This window comes from Heloderma suspectum, chromosome 5, assembly GCF_057233095.1.
Source record: "Heloderma suspectum isolate Gila_16-S chromosome 5, 16-S_ref, whole genome shotgun sequence".
In the NCBI taxonomy this organism is placed as follows: Eukaryota; Metazoa; Chordata; class Lepidosauria; order Squamata; family Helodermatidae; genus Heloderma; species Heloderma suspectum.
In genome coordinates, this window is record NC_139462.1 from 3,965,046 (window position 1) to 3,983,963 (window position 18,918).

At 49.5% G+C, this 18,918-nt stretch overlaps 1 protein-coding gene across 1 annotated transcript in view; it reads right to left on the reverse strand.

Moving 5' to 3' along the window:
• Positions 1-18,918, reverse strand: part of DYSF (dysferlin) — a 186,796-nt gene that overhangs the window by 62,308 nt on the left and 105,570 nt on the right. Inside the window, exons 32-39 of the mRNA XM_084855234.1 lie at positions 16,197-16,378; positions 12,888-13,028; positions 9,515-9,544; positions 8,742-8,765; positions 1,890-1,991; positions 1,163-1,324; positions 824-989; positions 230-303 (exon numbers count right to left, since the gene is read on the reverse strand). Of these exons, the coding sequence (XP_084711360.1) occupies positions 230-303; positions 824-989; positions 1,163-1,324; positions 1,890-1,991; positions 8,742-8,765; positions 9,515-9,544; positions 12,888-13,028; positions 16,197-16,378 (881 nt within the window). The remainder of the gene's footprint in view (positions 1-229; positions 304-823; positions 990-1,162; positions 1,325-1,889; positions 1,992-8,741; positions 8,766-9,514; positions 9,545-12,887; positions 13,029-16,196; positions 16,379-18,918) is intronic.

Below are 18,918 nucleotides of genomic sequence, written 5' to 3' on the forward strand. Positions count from 1 at the left end.
TCTGAGGTCTCTTCAGAGGAGGAGCGAGGGGGGCAGGAGCCCCCAGCAAACCTTTTACTACTCAAACATTTCAAAGATGCTGTTTCCTTGCTCATTGGTTTTCCACGTGCTGAAAAAAATATAATTTGGGAGCTCTGGATCCATGTGTTAAAAATCCTTAGCAACTATATTCTTAACCAGAAAACAGATGGGTTAGCATCACTTTTTCCCTGTTTCAAAGTAGGACTACCTGGACTGGAATGAGAGGTTCTTTGTCATCAATATCAATGAGAACGTCATCTCCAGGAGCGAGGCTCGCATCATCTGCGAAAAAAGAGCAGAGAAACACGGCAAGGCTGAGGGAGGGGCAGGAGTGGAACTGTGTGCAAGCCTCATCCAGCACCACATCTCGTCCTGATTCACAGCGCTTGAGATAGTTTTGTTCCAGCTGAATTCTCAGTAGATTTGTGTTCGTCAAGCCAGCCTTGTGAACGGCTGAACGTGACCCCACAGAGCTGCTACTGAATCTAACCAGAAAGGTCTCCTTCAGCTGAACTAGGACTTGTGGTGTCATGATTTGGACACATATTGAGCCATTCACAAGACAGGTTCAAGACAGGCAAACCCACCGAGAAAGGCAACTTGGACAAACCCATCACAAAACCAACATGCCCCTGAGTTCCAGAAGGGTGCGTGTCAGGCTGTTTCATGACAACTGAAACCAGAGAAGAAAGAGGACTTAATCTACTAGTATCCCACAGGCTGAGCAAACAAACACACAGATCCCAGCATGTGCCGAAGCAAAGCTGCCCACTTGTATACCCAAAGAATGCCCCTTTCTTACCTGCTTGTGTTTCAGGAAACACAGTCTCCTCCCTGTAGGGATCACAGAAGAACCCTTCCAGTGACCGGATGGTGCACTGCCCCACCACAGGCTTGCGGCCAAATGGTCTGTTGTCGATTATTTTGACAATGATGGGAGGGCTGTACAGATCTTCTCTGGGCAGGCGCTGAAACAGGACCAAGCAGGGTTAGCATTGCAGTGTGGAGCAAGTAGGAGAGTGGAATTCCATTCCATTTGAATAAAGATGAAAGGTAAATGTGATTCTCCAGCCAAATGTGGCAAGAGAGGGGGGCCTGCATAGAGAGGCAAGAGCAGGCAAGGTTGGTGGGGGTCCCTCACCACTTCCATGAAGAGAACGGAGATGTCAAAGTTTGGGTTCTTCTTGAGGTTCTTGATAACACATGATTGGACCATCTGCCCACCACACTCCACCAGGAGACTGGGTGAAGTGACACTGGCCAGCTGGTAGCTCTTCAAGTTACGGAGCCCCCAGGCCAATATCTGCAGTTGGAAAGAACAAACAGGATACCCAAAACAGCATCAGTTATTAAGCAAAGGAGCATCAAGTAAAGGAGAAACACTTCAAAGTCTTGATGTGGTTAACTCAGCCCAAGCTCCTTCTCAACATTTGTGTGACATGTGGATTGTTGTGGGGCTTGGTGGCTGCTTGATTGGTTGATTGATTGATTGATTGCATTTCTGTACCACCTTTCTGGGACCAACCAAGGCGGTTTGGAGAAAGTTCAGCGCATAAAAACCATAGTCAAATAAACACATAGTAACATTAAGAACAACACTAAGAACCCTAACATAACAACAATTTTAAAACCCAAGTTAAAAAGATGAGGGGAAAGAGGGTAGCTCTCTCTCTCTTTTGTATTTTCCTATAATGTTGGCTATGCAGTCTTTCATCAGAACCTCAAAGGCCTACACCTTATTGTTGGTTTATAAATTGTGTCTTCCCATGTCAACAGAGCCCTTATAGAAATAACTCTTCTCTTTACTAGAACATTTCTGGAGATCCTCCAGTCAAGAAGGTCTTTAGAGGGTCTTCTTCTGTACCCACCTCAATAGCTGTACGTTGAAGAACAGGTTTGATTCCTTGAGGGACCATGTAGATGTTGGGCTCTCTCTGTGGTGGAGGGTATGGCAGGTCTGAATCTTCAGACTGAAACAGAGGGGCAAAGAAGCCAAAAGTGCCATTAAACTTCCTTCAGGTGAGGAGACAAGCACAAGGCATGCTGCTATTAAAAGAAGAGCCTGTACTGCTTCTCCCTCCTTACTTCAACTCCTCTCACAACGGAAACCAAATAGGAGTAAAAAGATACAAAGGGTTTGTTAAACAGAAGTGGCTGTTTGTATGAACCAGGCCCTGAGATGAGGTGGCAAATGTCTCATTTCACAGTAGATGCCTGCATTGTTGGGCCCCATAGTTAAGAATCTTCCCAAAGCCCTGACTCCTTGCATGTTACAAAGCCATGGTGCTAGCCCAAAATATTGAACTGGCTCTGTTTCCATGTCTCATTTTTCTCTTTAATTTCATTTTCTAAAAAAAAAAATAAAATAAAATTTTGTTTTCCTTCTATTAAACAAAAAAGGGGGGCGGTATTTTCTGGACTCTGTGGGGAGAAAGGGGCAAGACAGAAATGGGTTCCAGGGGAGGGGAACAGGCCTGGAGGTGGGGATTTGCAGTCTGGACCTTTGGACATGAGAAAATTGGGAGCAAAAGTTGGCAGATGTGGCAAACTGCCCCCCCCCCCAGCTTAATTTGAAAGAGCAATGTGGATGGACTAAACAAAACAAAAAAACCTTGCACAACTGCCATAGGGCCTGGGGGTGACATCACAGGCACTAGCAAAACAGCCTTCTGCCCAGACGTGGCTTCTCACATTCATCACTGGAAAAAACAGGTTTTTCCAGAGCTCACCTTGGGAGAGGAAAGCGAATGTTTGAATTCAGTGTCATAAAGCCACTTCCAAACCAGCACGCACACACGGACGGGTGTGCGCACATACAGACACACACAGCTCTGTCTTTGCCCTCCTTTTCCCAGTCAGAAAAGTTCCCAAGGTTCACCCTGACTGTGATCTTTTGAGTTTAGAGTTTTCTCCAAAGGAAAGGAAAGCCCTTCGGGGGGGAAAAGAAGGGACCCCTTAACCAAGGGCAGTTGGAAGTAATTTAGGAGGCAGCCACTCTTTCCAGGCTAAAGTATTATTGCATTAAATTAAGGAGGCATATATATTTCAAACATCAGATCAGGTCGTATTTATTTATAGCTCCCTCTATATGTATATTTAATAAGACTACAGAGAGGGTTGCCTGGTGGTGGCACGCCAGAGGCATTCGACGGGGAGTTGTAATTTTCCTCAGCGGTTGCCAGGAGCTGCCAAATCAAAACAGCTTGTTGTGAATGGTGCGGTTGCCAGTTCCACTCCGGGGTAATTAGAACCACAGATGTATCTCTAGAAGGGGAGGCACCGCCAACCCTCAGCATCATTTGGGAGGATTTAGGGGATGTATTGGATGAGAGACTGACTGTGACACTATCGCAAAGAAGGCCTTGAAGGGCACCTATTTTTAGAAAGCCAGGCTGCTGCTCTGCTCAGCGGTTGCAAGGCATTCTTTCACAGTCCTGGGGTGCTTCCAGGTGAGGCTTCTAGCATGCCATTGCCCTGATGCATTCATAGGCCGGCCCTACCATTAGGCAGAGTGAGGCAGCTGCCTCAGGCAGCAGACTCTGGATGTCATGAAAGGGCAGCAAATGGTAACTTTGTTATTATTGTAGTTTTATTGCCCAGGCTGGGAGAGGTGTTCGTGTGATTTCCTGCTGAGCGTACCAAAATAACGTGGCTAGCTCTGGGTACTAGGGGCCTTGAGTCAGGCAGGAAAATGCCTTGGGTCACCCCTGCTCGTTCACAGACTTTTAGGGGGGGCAGACAGTGTCGTCTCCCATGTGTAGCCCTCCCATATTTTCCCAGTACTTCCTCTGTCTTTCTTCTTTCCACAAAAAGTATATTAAGGAGGAAAAGATGGAATAGCTGCACAATGTCTTCTGACTGGTAGTGTTAGGAGCCGTCTGTCTGGAAGCACCCAGCCACTTCAAGGAGGGAACTGGCAAAAGCCACAGAAGAGAATTACGAGCATTATGAGGCAGAACTGCACACAACTGAGAAGATGCGGCACCATGTCAAGTCCCCGCCCCCTCTGCCAATCCGCCATGATGCATAGTAGCGCTTACCACGAAAAAGTGGAACACTGTGTGTTTCCAGGCCCCCGCTTATGGCAGCCGATGGCCATGAGTGGGCAAACACAACATGTGCTGCGGAGAAGTATGACCCAAACCCAGAAATATCACCGCCCACTGTAGTACAAAACTCATCATACTCCACTCTCTGACTTGGTTTCGCTTCATATGCTTCAGAAAAAGTAGGTGTAGAGTGGGACAGGGCGAGTTCTCAAATGCATACGGTTATGTTTCTGGATCTTGGGTGTGCTGCTTTGGCACAGTCCCCCACAAACACAGACAGCACCCACACTTATCTCACTCTCGGGGGGGGGAGGGATTCTGGGATTTGCTCCAGGGGCCTACATGGGGGAAAGGTCCATAAATCCCCTTAACACAGCACGTTCTCCCCTTGCCGCATTTTTGCTTCGTCTTTCTGTACTTGGTGTGTGCACGCGCGCGTGTGTACACCCACATAGCTGTGCACTTCGTTTGCGTGACAAAGTGGGCTGTGGCTCATGAAAAAGTTGTGTCTGTGGTTCCACAGGACTCTGTCATTTTTGCTGCAACAAACTAACATGGCCACCCCGTAGAACGTGTCCCCTTTTACTGCTTCCCACACATCCAGTTGTTTGCCAAGGCACCAGTGCAGGAGCAGGCACGACATCGCACCACACGCCCTCACAGCAACGAGCGGGGGACTGTCCTCGTTGCCCCCTTTGGCTCAGAGATGGTTGTTTTGTGGGGATGCCCCTTTCTGGATTGGAGAGGCTGCAACGGGGCATGATCTGTCCCTTCGGTATGCAAGGCCCAACCTACGTCGGTGCTGGCGGACTGCCCAGTATCACTTGACTGTTAATTGGCTGGAAGACGCTGAACTAGTTGATCTTCATTATCAATAATAAACGTTAATAGAGAGAGCAATGGCGGGGAGGGGGATCAGGAACACTTTTGGAACAGGAAGTGAAGCAGGGGGAATGGCAGGGCTGGAAGCGAACAGGGGATACAGCAGGGAAGGACACTCCAGGAGCAGCTCCGTCTGCTCCATAATGGGCTCAAGTGACAGGAAGCCAGGTTCCAGCTGAAGATCAGGAAAAACTAGGGATGTCAGAGCAATACGACAATGGAACCCATGACCCAGGGAGGTGGTGGGCTCTCCCACACTGGAGGTGTTCAAGACGAGGCTGGACAGCCATCTGTCAGGGATGCTCTGAGTTGGATTCCTGCATTGAGCAGGGGGTTGGAATCGATGGCCTTGTAGGCCCCCTCCAACCCTACTATTCTGTGATTCTATGATCTACACAGGGGGAGGAATGAGTTCCTCAGATGAAGGACCCAGAGCAGAGACGGGATCTTTACAGGAGCGGGTGGAACCAACAGGCCCAGGTCACCAGCTTCCTGCTGAGCTGGGGGCTGCAATACCTCCCCCCGGCCGGCCGCAGTGGTGGTGCTGCTGCAGTGCAGGTGAGAGGCGGCGGCAGCCCCCTCCTCCGCCGACTGGCCACAGTGGCTCAGGCACCCTGATGTCAGGGTGGACACTGAGCCCATAGAATCCCAGAGTAGTTCTGATTCTGAGGAAGAGCAGTCGCTCCTGGGAGAGGAGCGCGCTCCTCTTTCCCAGGGCCCACAGCTGACGGAGATTCCTCCCACCAGCATTCCTAGATTAGAAAGCAGTCCAGGGAGTGACTGAGCAGAGATAGCAGACTTGGTGGATGCGCGACGCAGACGCAGAGAGTGGCGCCAGATGGAGGGCGCGGAAAGGAGGCGCAGTGCCCGGTTGGCACGCAAACAACGGCTGCGCCCCGAGGATCCAAGGGAAAAGGGGAGGGACTCTCCCTAGTCCTTAAGTTCAGGGGTCTGCCAGTCATTCCCTTTCAAACGGGGACCAACTGTTCCAACTTAGGGCATAGGTACTCTCCTGCTCAGATCTAGTTGCTACCTGTAGAGTTGTTAAGTTGTAAAAGAAGAATAAAGCTTTGAAAGGAATCCCTTTGTCTGTGTCTGGACTTGGCTACTGGATTAGTCTGAGAGAGGCCTCCAAGGAGCCCTTGACACCTGGCGAGGACAGTGCCGGGCTTTCCCGCAAAGCGCCCCTGCTGGGGCCCTCCTATGTCTGTGGCACCCCTTGGCAGGCTCGCCTCATAGTGTCAGCAACAGCCAGCAGCTCTCCGACCAGAGCCAGGAAGCTGGGTCCGGGAACCACCACTTTACATTTTCCACCACCTTAAGAAACAACACTCCCTCTGGGACACTGTGGGAAATGTAAGTGGGGCCCCGAGACCCAGCCAGGGGGGCGGGATTGTTTGCAGGGGGACCCGGTCAGCCATCAGCAGTTGCCCGAGGGTGCCAGGTGCAGGGCCTGGTTCTCTTGTTGGGCAGTTTACAGGAAATAAAAGTGGGGGCGGGGCGGGGCGCATGACATAATTTAATGGTGAGCTTCCATATATGGAACCCAAAATCTCAGGGCAGAACGTTAGGGCCGAAAAGGCAAACTGTTTAAAACAACAAAGAAGAGCCCTTTTGTAAGGCGCTCAGTCCAGGCTCCCCTCTGCTGGCCAGGTGGTGGCAACTTGGCAGCGTTCACTTGCTAAACGTTGCTCCCCCAACTCCTCTCCCCCATGTGGTTCTGGCCCAAGGAGAGGGGCTCTTGCAACTCATCTGCAGTGAGGCTCCAGCGAGGAAAGCCTTCCCCGCCTGCGAAGTGCAGAGGGTTGGCCAACAGGCACACAGCCCCTGAGGGCAAGCAGGAAATTAGGAGGCAGGGGTTGAGGCGAGGTGGGAGGAATCACTGGTGGGGCATGAGCAACTGCCAAGAAGAGCCTCAGCTGTGGGGGCGGGGCTCCAACAACATGTGGCAGAAGTCCCCGACAATTTCATGGGGAAGATCTGTAAGAATTGCTGCCCTGCTGGATCAGACCAAAGGGGTCACCTAGTCCAGCACTCTGCTTCCAACAGCAGCCAGCCACATTCCTCTGGGGGCTCAAAAGGGAAGTGATGGTCTTCCCTGCTGTTGGTCCCCAGTATCTGATTGTCAGAGGTATGGTGCCTCTGTACATGGAGGATCAATTCTCAGCCATCGAGGCCGAGAGCAACTGAGGTAGCCTTCTCGCCTCCAGGAAGAGGGCTCAGAAGCTCTTTGGCATGTTTGCTCATTCCCCACATGGTTGCCAAGCGGAGAGGGAACGAGCGGGTGACCAAACTGAAAAGATACCCGTTGGAGAATCCCTTCACAATACATGGCAGGCACGCACAGCTGTGGTGCGCCAGTCCAGGCAGAGGCGAAACAAAGAGGAGGGGGAGAGAAAGCAAGAGAGATCATTATAGACACGTCACATATCAGCACACGCAGCGTGAGAAGGACCAGCCCTCTGTCACCAATGCACACTTTCAGTTTGGGAGGGGGGTGGACCAGATTTCTGCCTTCGCTGAAGCTCTTAAAAGAAGAAAGGCCATCATCTGGGTCTGATGGCTCCCTGTGGAGCAAATCAGTAGCATTGCTTCCTTTGCCTTGCAGAAGCTAGGCTGGCTGGTTCAAGGTATTTCAAGGTGCTCTGCCTATGATCTAAAAGGCAGCTCCCAGACTCCTTTGCAGTGTTGCAGAGTGGTCCAGCTGTGTTCTGGGAGAGGCTGGAGCTCCCCAGAAGCTTATTAGAGTTCCTCAACACAAAAATCAGTAAAAGTGGACCAAAAACAACCCCCTGACAGGCAGCTTGCCCACCACTGCTCCTCTCCCCCGGAAAGGAGCAGCCCCAGAGGGAGGGCGAGCTGAGTTCTTGGCTGCATCCTCTGTTTGTGTGGGTGGAGGGCCCTCCAGAAACAGAGAGTGCCCCAGGAACCTGCCCCACTGTCCTCTGCAACACAAGGGGGCCCAATGACAGACATGTCCATGCAGAAACTCTTCCCAAGAAGGCAAGCAGTTTGAGACCTGCTTTTGCAGCGAGAGAGTGCCGGGGGTGGAACTCTCAGGCTGGCCGTGCCCTCGCTGCCAACTCCAGTGGTTGCTGGGGATACCCATGCAACTGGGCCTGTGAAAAGCCCTCCTGTCTCTCCACTTGATGATACGAATGCTCTGGCATCTGGAGCACAGCTTCCATGTGCAAAGACTCTGCATGCGCTGCTTTGCAGTGCTCCTGAAAAGCACCCTGTGAGCATGACTATTTCCACGTTGTGGACGGAGAGCAGCTGTCGAGAGGGGAAAGGCCGTTGCTCAGTGATACGGCGCATGTGCTGCATACAAGAGGTCCCTGGTTCGATCCTCGCACCTCCAGGTTGGTCTGGGAAAGAATCCTGGTCTGAAACCCTGGAGAGCCGTGGCCAGCCACGAAGCTGAGCTACGCGGCCCAAAGGTCTACGACCCAGCACAAGACAGTTTCCTGTTGTGGCTTGCTTCAGGGCCACCTTGCACAGGAGCCTTTGGCTACACTGGCTCATTTCTCACCTGTGGACAAGCAGGAGCATGAACATGCTGCACATTCTTGAACTGACCATCATGGAAGATTCAGCCACACCAACCAGCAACATTCTGCTTCGATTAGGGGTTGCTACATTGAGACCTTCATTAAGTAAACAGGAGGTCTGTACACATGCTTCTCAGGTGTGCACTCCACCCATTCGTTTTAAGAAGGGCTGTGCATGACAAGTTCCCCTGGACTAAGCGCCTCTGAAAGAGAAACCCTTTTCCCAGTAGAGCCTCACCTCATCCAAAATAGACAGCTCCGTCTGGGGAGTTTTCCCATTCATAGAAGGAGTTGAGTGAGGAATGCAGGGCAGTGGGGAGAAAGATAAAGGGAGAGAGAGAGAGAAAGATTAGAAAGGCTGCTGTTTTTTAAAAAAAACAATGTTAAAATCCCAGCAGTTTAGCAACATAGTTCGCATGCTTTTTCTACATTTGGCTTGATGCCATTCGCACACTGCTTGTAATGAATTAACAGGTTTGAAAAACGACAGCCAAGCAGTTCTAAAATTCTACGGTTTTGCTGTACTAATTTTATGCTTATGACAAAGGGTGGTATATAAATGTTTCAGTAAATAACTAAGTAAGTAAGATACACTGTGAGCATCAATGGGCAGAACCCACTATATAAAACTGGATAACTGACATTCATCAAGGGATGGCGGAAATTAGCAGCGGAAGTGACTAGCGGTACGGAATGAGATTTTGACTGTAGGAGTTGGTTCAGAAGAGCTGTTTATGTCCTAAGACGCTGCCAAGTATCCCTCAATTGGAGACCCACCCAACGTAGTCCAAAAAGGTTGTGCTGCCCTCCCCTCCTGGATTGTGAATTGTGCCTTCTCTCCCCTCCCACTTTCTTTGAGCCACTGGACAGGGAAGGCCAGGACATGCACTGGCTCGCTCCACCATCAGCACTGCTCTGAGAAGACAAGAGGCAGAAAATGCAGCTCACAGAGATGTTCCACAGCCCCACAGCAGTTCTTGGGAATCACAAGCAAGAAATGTGTCTTCTTACCTCAAAGCCAGGGATGTGGTGGATGGCAGGCTGGGAAAAGAAAAACACAAATATTCAGTTGAGTACTTTGCTTTGAAATGAGCAAACTCTGAAGGCCCAATTCTCACATGCCAAGAGAAGTGTGATTGCCCCATGAAAACACAACCATTCTCACCACACCAAGACAATTCCACTTTTCAGAGGTTTGCAGGACCACTGCTTTGGATGCCATTTCACTTCCACATGGTTGGTACTTCAAGTGGCCACCGTGTTCCCATTTGCACTTGGGAATCTGCCCAAACACTCCTCAGTAGCAGGACAAGGGCCAGCAATGTTCGGGGGGGGGGGCAGGGGGAGAGAAGAGAGCTGGGTTCAAATCTCTGTCCAGCCAGGAACTCATCAGGTGGCCATGCCATACTCTCGCAGCTCTCCATCTACAAATGGGACTTACAGTGTCCCTGTAAAGAAGGCTCAGTGTTCAACCCGCTCTTCTTAGGCCTGACTCTGCAAACCCCTGGATACTTCTAAACGTGCCAGAGACAGCTTTGCGCAGATGCTCAAAACTTGCCTGATCCAAGGAGGAACAATCAAAACCAACCACCTGAATGAAAAAATAAATAAATGTGGAATTCTACACCCATATTCTGCAATCAGAGCAAATTATGCATGTTAAAGGGTTGGGGGGAACCCTAGTTTTTGCTGATTCATCCAATGTGACCTGTTTACAAGGGTCAGGGTCACAAGTTTGGGGCAAAGGCTAAAGCAGGGACATTTCTGGCATTTAAGGAATTGTGGGGCCAAGAGAATAGCAGCTGATGGGGGGGAGAGATAACAAGCTGCACCAAGATCATCTGAGGGCCTGTCCAGCCCCTTTCTCCCCACAGTCTCTTCCTGCCAGTAAATGATGCAGCACGATTTAAAATCTGCATATTGCTGACTTCCCCAAATCCATGACAGTGACAGGACTTGATTCTAGGTCTCCCTGGACTACGCTTGCTCTTGTCTGTGGTTTCACTAGATTTTTCCCTTTCTTTGCAAAAAAGCTAAAAGAGGGGTAGGTACCCTCTTTCCATCTCAGGGCCAAAATCAATTCTGTAGACACTCCCAGGGGCCTCATTCTGAAGTCAAAAGGGGTGAGGCCAGCCATACCAAAACTACCAGTGTATTTATGCTCAAAGCTCTCACTGCCAGTAACCAAGGCTTAGGAGAGGCACGTCAACCTTTTAGAATGGGAAAACAACTGCGCAAAAGCCAGGGAACAACCAAACGATGGGTGGCCAGGGGAGAGAGGGAGGGGTGTGGCCCCCTGGGGAATCCCAGAGGGCCAGACTGGGACTCCAGGAGGGCCGGACTTGACCTCTGGGCCTGAGGTTCTCCCTCCTGGGCTAGAGACTTGTTATAATACTCTGAGCCAGGATGTTTACAATGCCACACACTGCAGGCGTTGCCATACTTGGCAATGGCTCAGAAACTCTGAAGATGCACTGAATGCTCACTGTCCTGGGAAGAGTATAGTATGCTACTATTGTCTGCCAGGTAATGCAGTCGTTTGCAGAGACCTCATCCCTCCCTCCCTCCCTCCCTGCACCCTCGAGACATCAACATGAACCCAGCTGCCAACCATTTCCCTTTGGCTGCAAAACCCAGCCTTGCCTTTTCAGCCAGGCACCATTTGTGACCCTTGCCAACATCAACAGACCAAGTGTGCCAGCTGGCAGGGGCTACCCCAGACAGGGCAGCCTCGCCTTTCCACTGGGAGGGCTCTGAACGTGTCTCCCACAGCACCACACAACACACTGCTTGCCAGCCTGACATTCGGATATACGCAGAAACGCTCCGCACTTGGTTTATTGGCTCAGCCCCGTAATGATGAAGACATTATCATAATGGAAAGAGACCTGGGAATGGCAGGAGCCGATGTAGCACGAACCCACCGTCCCTGAAGCCTCGAGTACAGCCCAGGGAAGGATGGAAAATAAATGGTCCCCAAAGGTTCGCATTTCGGCAGGTAACAGCTCCTTGCCTTGTTCTTAATTCCCCCTCCCCTAACCATGGAAGAGGCCGTGTGTCAGGAAGTATCTGAATTGCAATCTGGGAGAAGGAGAGACAAGGAATCAGAAGAGAGACACATGGGCATCCCAAAAGAAAGGACCCGTCTACATGTAGTGTGATTCAGACCTTCCAACAAGTCTGGGAAGGGGAGAGGGTCAGAAGTAGATTTTGTACAAAGACATTCATAGGAGGTGCATAAACTAGTTATTAATTCTTGAGAAAAAAAAATCTAAATGCCGTAAGCATTTTCACTCTTTCTCAAGGAGGCTAACTTAAAACACACACACACACAATATCCCCATGATTTTAGTGTGTTGCCACCTCCCCCACCAGCTTTGATCATATACATTTCTAAACTGTTTTACTGTAATGGAGGTGTTGAATATGTTTTATGCAATCGTCCGGGTTATTTTATGCTAATGTTTTTGTATTTTACTTTCTTATTCTAAACTGCTTTGAGGGCCGTGGAGCCAAAAAGCAGGGTAAAAAAATCGAAATAATAAACAAATACATAAAAATCACCTCCAAGATGCCAGATGTTGCTACATCAACAAGAACATTCAATTAGGCGTGACTGGCTTAGATTCAGGCAATGCATTCTCTGACTCCAAAGGAGATTGCGATAGGTCTGAGCTGGGCAGAGGCAATAGAAAAGGTTGGATCTGCTGACCTTCTCCCCTCCCAGTGAATGCTGCATTCTTAGAGACAGGATCACCATGTCCAGATGAGGAATGGACACTCCTGAGAAGTCCCAGCTTGTCTTCCCTTGGCCCCCACTGTCCCGCATCCTCATTCCTTCCTCCATAGCTTCTGCTCTTTTGCTTCCTATGCCTGGGACAGCACTTCTGCTAAAGTCCCTCCTGAGTCCTCAAGACTTCCCCAACCCCAGAGACGGGGAAGAAATTCATTCAGTTCACATTTTAATGCAAACTTGCCTAAAATAGAGCCTCAGCTATCAGGTGAAATGAAAATGTAATAAATAAATATATAATTCACACTTTTGAACCACTGAAACTCATTCATCCTTTGAAATTTGCACTTCTCTGGATCTTGCAATGGAGTTCACCAATTAAAAAATGCACATATTAGGGGAAATAATGTTCAAATTGTATTAGGAAAATTGCTTGCAAAAACATGTATGTTAGGCAAAAATACATACAAAGGGTATGTATGAGGAGAAATGTGCAGAAAAAGTCTTATGAATTTTCATGCGAACTTAAAAAAAAGATTCTTAAAGTTCAGGATGAACCAAATTTAAGATTAGAAAAATGAGAAACTGAGAGGAAGTGAAAGTGACAGATTTGTCCCTCACTACTCCAGACCCGCCCCTTCTCCCATTCACCTTCTCTCTCTGGATGAGTTCAAACGCAGCCAGCAGCTCCCCTGCACTCCGGTTGCCCCTCACGATGGGATGCCAGGACAGTCTGGGCATGCGCTCCATACTGGGCTTGCAGATGCAGCGGCCCAGGAATTCATCGGCGCCCTGGTCAGAGGAAGAGAGTGGATGGAGAAGGCCAGTCATCTGTGCAGAGTTTCATTCAAGATTTATTGATGCAGTCTGCATCCCAGTAGCTAACAATATGGCCATAAAATGACATAAGACAAAATAAAGTACGTTAAACATTTCAGCTCGCCAAACGCTAAAAAAATAGCATGAGAGATGACAAAATATAGCCTTCAGTTCTCTCCAACAAGTTTGTTCAATAGAACAGCCTTTACCATCTTCCCAAAGTGAGGAGAGAACTGCCCTGCATGCCTGGAACTCCTGCCAAGAAATTTTCTTCCTCTAGAAAACCCACATTTCCTGCAAAGCCTCTGGAATCACCCCTTAGCTCTCACTGCTTTCCTGAAGCAGAACCAAAGTATATGCAACTTAACTGAATGCACACTTTACCCCTTCATCTTCATCTCCTCCTTCTCTCCATCGCCTCCCCTGGAGTTGAATTTAGACTGTAAGCTCTTTGGGGCTTTGTATTTGTCAAATGCCATCCGCATTGAGGGCACGTTGCTTGTAGTACAGCATCGGTGAGAGGTCCACTCCATCATCTGGTCCAGCCATATGGGATCCATTTCAGTGTTTGAGGCCCAACATGCTCTCTAGACCATTGCCCATCCAGGCTTGTTCAAGTCAGCTGGGAGGGGCTGGCCAGGTGGATCGAAGGCACGGTGAGTGCATCTTTCCATGGTGGAGTGGTGCCATTGCCTTGAAGGAGGCGGTGGGACATCCACTCCAGAAAAAGCCCAGCCACTAGTGCCCCTCGGAGGGCAAGTTGCTCGAGAGGGAGATGGCTCTGCAGCTGCAGGTGTTCTTTGAGGACACTGATTTTCTCAATCCATTTCAGCCCAGGTTCAGGCCAGGTTTTTGGACAGAATTGGCTTTGGTCACTCTGACAGATAACCTCTTGCAGGAGAGAGACAGAGGGAGTGTGGCTGCCGATCCTGCTTGATCTCTCAGTAGCTTTTGATACTACAGTATTCTTCTAGATCATCTCTGTGAATTGTAGACATGGCTCTGCTCCTACTTATTTGATGACTGTGCCTTGGCACCTAGCAATTATGCTGTGGGGTGCTGCGGGGAAATGCTATTCCATTTCTAGGTGAAGCCACTGCGAGCAGCCATTAGAGGATTTGGGCAAGCTGTCATCAGTACAACACCCAGCTCCATTTCTCTGTGACATCTGATTCAGAAGTGGTGCCCATAGCCTGGGCACAGCGATGGGCTGGATGACAGTCAACAGAGACAGGATCCTCACTGGAGAACAGTGAAGGCCAGAGTTCTTGTCCAATGTAAATGTGCTTCCTCAACAGTCCCCGAACAATCTCAAGGCACGTGGGGGAATATATATGTGAGGAGGCATTTTTTCACGTACCCTTTCACCAGGTTAAAGGTACCTATTCAGGAGCAGCTTTCAGCAGAGGCCGGTGGCTCCGATGTCAGTGGGACAGTGAATCAGCTCCGGGTTTCAGTTAGAACCAGTAAGAACTCTAAAGGAGCTCTCTCCAAGGTGCTTTGCACCTGACTGAAGCCCGGAGCGGATTCACTGCCCCCCTGACATCGGAGCCACCAGCCTCTGCTGGCAGCTTTCAAGTTCAAGGCTGGCGCTTGGAATTGAGCCCAGGAGCAGACAGGTCCTTGGTGCAGGTCTGAAAGGGCAAGTGTTATGTGGGCCCTTTGCTTGGTCCCTATCAAGAGTCTGCACCCTGAAGCAACATGGGTCTCTTGCTGCTCTCCAAAAGCAGCTCCACGTAGCGCATGTTGCAGTCCTCCAACCTAGACGTTACCAAGGCTGGCTTCCTGGTAGCCTAATTTGCCTAGGAAAGGGGCCAAAGACCGGCATGCAACACAAGCAAACAGCAGGGCTCGAAAGGCCCATTCAAGCAACCCTTCTATGAAGTCCGGGCATAACTGTTACGTTTCCAGGACTGTCATTATGAACGAGTTGTCTGAACCACACATCAAAGGCACAGCCCACCATTTTATGCACCACCTCAATGGGGAGCAGAATGGTGCCCACAAAGTTGCACTTTGAAAAAACAACGAACAATTCAGATGATCCTTTCTGAAAAGCCTGATACAGTCCAAGCAGAAGGGGGGGGGGGGAATGAAGACAGCTTGTGTGAACTGACCCTAAAGGCACATCTACTCTACAAATCCATACTACTTTTGTACCAGTCTGGGTGTCACGGCTTTTCCCACAGATGTCTGTGAGGAAGTGGGAGAACTCTGTGAAGGAGAGAAAAGCCCCAGGATTTTCTAAGAGAGAACTACACTTCTCAGGATTCCCAACAGGGAGGAAAGACCATTTATTTTATTTTATTTATTGAATTTTGTAAATGTCCAATAACCTAAGCTCTCTGGGCAGGGTACAGATTTTAAACCAGCTCAAGTCAGTCATGTAGATGTGGTTCAAGACACAGAACAGTGAATGACATGTCCACAATGGAGCTGAGCTCTCTAGATGAAGGGAAAAGGGGGGAGGTCCTGGGCTCGCTCCCCAGTGGCATCTCCAGTGAAAAAGGATGGTAAACACCCCTGCCTACCACCCTGAAGAGCCACTGCCAGTCAGAGCCGTCTACAGCGGGCAGAGTGGTGCAGATTTTCAGCATGGAGCCACAAAATATTTCTCAGACATTTTGGAAGGGTCCACCCTTAACTCAAGGGATGATCTTAAGGAAAACTCAGCCTCCAGCTAGGAATCCCTAGAATACGCATTGGTTTCAAATGGTTGCCATAAGGCTTACTGAGGTCAAAGTATGGGCACTTTACAGTGCAGGGTAGGGGGGGTGAGGAGAGGTCCCTGCCCCAAGTAGCTTACTGTCAAAAGTGTGGCAGCAGGAAGAGGACAGAGGCATGGGAATGGAGAAAGGGATGGATGCGAACATAAGCACTTACACACAGAACATTTCTGCAGTTGGGGCTGAAGACTAAAGGGCAAGCCAGGTACCATGGAATAATTAATATTATATCACCACCACCCTCGTCATCACAATTCAGCAGATCATTCTCCTGTACAAGCTCCACTGAAAAGAATGGTGTGCGTGTGTGCGTGCGTGTATATAAATTATTATCATCTATCATCATCATGAAGAAGCCCTTATTGAGAACACCTGTCCATTTTATCCACAATGTTTGCATGCTTCCTGCACTTACGTAGGTGTCATGGTCGTAGATTTCAACCACGATGTTGGGCGGAGAGTTGGCTGTATTCTGCGGGCCCCCAAAGATCTCAATTTCATAGAAGATCAATGTCTGGTCCCAGGTTGGGTTCAACGTATTCTTGGCTACCACCGTCTTTTGGCTCTGGTGTAGGAAGGAAACAATGGCGTAGGGATCTGCAACGAAAGGGTGGGAGGGGACGTATTAGGGCAAACGGCAGGGCCAAATGACTGCTCACCTTCTGTCATGACCCAGGATCCAGAGTTGGAAATTAGAGGAGGAGCCCTGCAACACTGATGACACTGGTGGAGACCCTCTCCCTAGACCAACCTTCCCCAAGCTGGTGGCCTCCAGATGTGTTGGATTGCAACTCCCATGATTTGCAGCCAGCCCTAGGCTCAGGAAGCAGCCACTAAGGAACCTTTTCTTCCATGGACCTTTTCTTCCATATGATGAAAGAGGGAGGCCCCCCGGGACTGTGCTCCTTCTTGTCGCCACTGCCAAGGGAGGCCTTCACAGAAACCCGCTCTGTTCCTAGTGTCCTGCCTTCACCCACAGGCCCAGCCAAGAGGTGAGTGCAAGTGTGGCCAAAGGACACAGCTCAGAAACTAGGTGGTTCCCCTTTAACTTGGAGTTGTCATTCTCCAGGGAGGTGCGCTCAGACCACACACCTCCCTGCAGCAGCATTTCAGCCCAGAGGAAGGTTCCCGACCACTTCACCTCGCCTCCAGCTCCACTGTCTTCTGCCCAGGGGGTCCTGATGCCTTGCTTGCCACCCTCAACTCCTGACTTGCATCATGTGCTCATCACCATGGCCTTGCCAGCCGGTTCTCACCATTGCCAGGTATCTCCTCAGTCCTCTTGCCATTACTACGGAGTGGCTTCTCTATGGACATCAACAGGAGACCTTTCTTCAGAAATGGTGTGTGGGTCATGAGCTATTTTTCTGGACTCACTGAGATAAGGCCAAAAAAAGTCACATCTGGAATGATCTGGAAAGGACTAAAGAGGGACCTTTCCAACACCCTGATTCTATGACTCTCTCCAATGAATCCATCAAACGGTGACATCTGGAACGGAACCCAGTGCTCCCAAAGGGGCCTTGCCAACCCTGGTTAGAGCAATAAAAGTGACGCTCCTCGAAAATGGAGCTGGCCTCAATGAGTTTGTGGTGCAGCCTTTGCAGCAGGGGGTTGGACTTGATGGGGGGGTTGGACTCGATAGTCTTGTAGGCCCCTTCCAACCCTACTATTCTACTGTTCTATGATTCTATGCCCCTTTGAGTCCAGCCCCAGTGAGCATCCAAAACACTCATCTTCCACATGAAGCCTGAGAGGAACAGGCCAGCTTACTGCCCTTCCTGTGCCACAGAGCATGGAGGTTTGTGTTTCCACTATCCCCCAAGCGCCTTTATTGGCATCCCCAACCAATGTCAATCTTTAATGAACCAGACTGCTTGCGATACGATCAGCGACAACAGGCAGAACTCCTGCTAGGAAGAACATGTCTTTCTTAGCTGTAGGTGATTGTTGTTTTTTCCAGTAAGAGGAACATTGAATGCACTGCAATAAACAGAATCTTAAAGCCCTTTAAAAAGACTCTTTGTCCAAGCTTTGTATCCACACAAGGTTTTATTTTTATAACCACAAAAAGCCTCCTTCAAGCCTTCTTTATGCTTTGTTCAATTGATGGCAAATCACAATTCCACATTGTGTACGGCTGTTCCATGTGTTGTCATTGGCTGGTGTCCACCCAAAGAAAGCAACTCCCACTCAACCCAGCCAATCAGGAGGGATGAGATCACTCATCTTGGAGATGGTCTGAATTCAAGGCAACACACACACACACACACACACACACTGAGAAGAAAGAAGAACAGGCTCATTGTGAAAGAGAGAATGGATCCCCCTGGACACAGAGAAGGTGGGTAATCGTTCGCTTGGTCCGGTTTCAAAATTAAGGGCAAAATAGCTTTCTGGTCAATGGTTTCCCAGTCAAATGAGTCAGAGAGCCACCCCCAGAACAGAAGGAACGTGCTGTGAGTGCATCTGAGGAAGGGCACATTTTAGACTTAATCGGCTTGAGAAAACAAACCATACCCATGACTAGTCCTATGGAGTTCCATTTTCCAATGGAAAGTAACAGTTAGGCCAAATGTCAAGTTGCCAGTGAGAGATTTTGGCAATATTTCCCCCCTCATTTATGATAACTGGCCTAGAAAGTTTAGTCCCAGGGTGTGTGTGAGAGTTCGTTAGGAATTCCCAAAGCAGAGCTGTGAGGGGGGCATCCTCTTCCTAGCCACTTCCCAGAAGGAAGAGTTCAGTGTCCAGAGTGGACCTGGTTTTGGGGGTACAATCTTCAGAAACCCCCAGTGCTGGGAAAGGCCATGCCCCAACTACTGTGACTGGCTGCTGGAGGGACAGCTCCCAGCTGTTCTTAGGCTCACAACACAACCATCAGGGGAGGCAAAGGAGTCATTAGCCAACAACCTCGTCACCAGAGTGGGCCTTGATGCAGAAGCCAGAGTTGGAACTCAGCACACTGGAGAGTTTGAACAACTCTCTTTCCTGTGCAGCATCTTCCGATCTGCCGAACACCCTAAAAAAAGGATTGATGTAACTGCAACTGGGCCACTACCTCTGACAGGGGCCAGAAAGAAAGAAAGAAAGAAAGAAAGAAAGAAAGAAAGAAAGAAAGAAAGAAAGAAAGGCCTCCT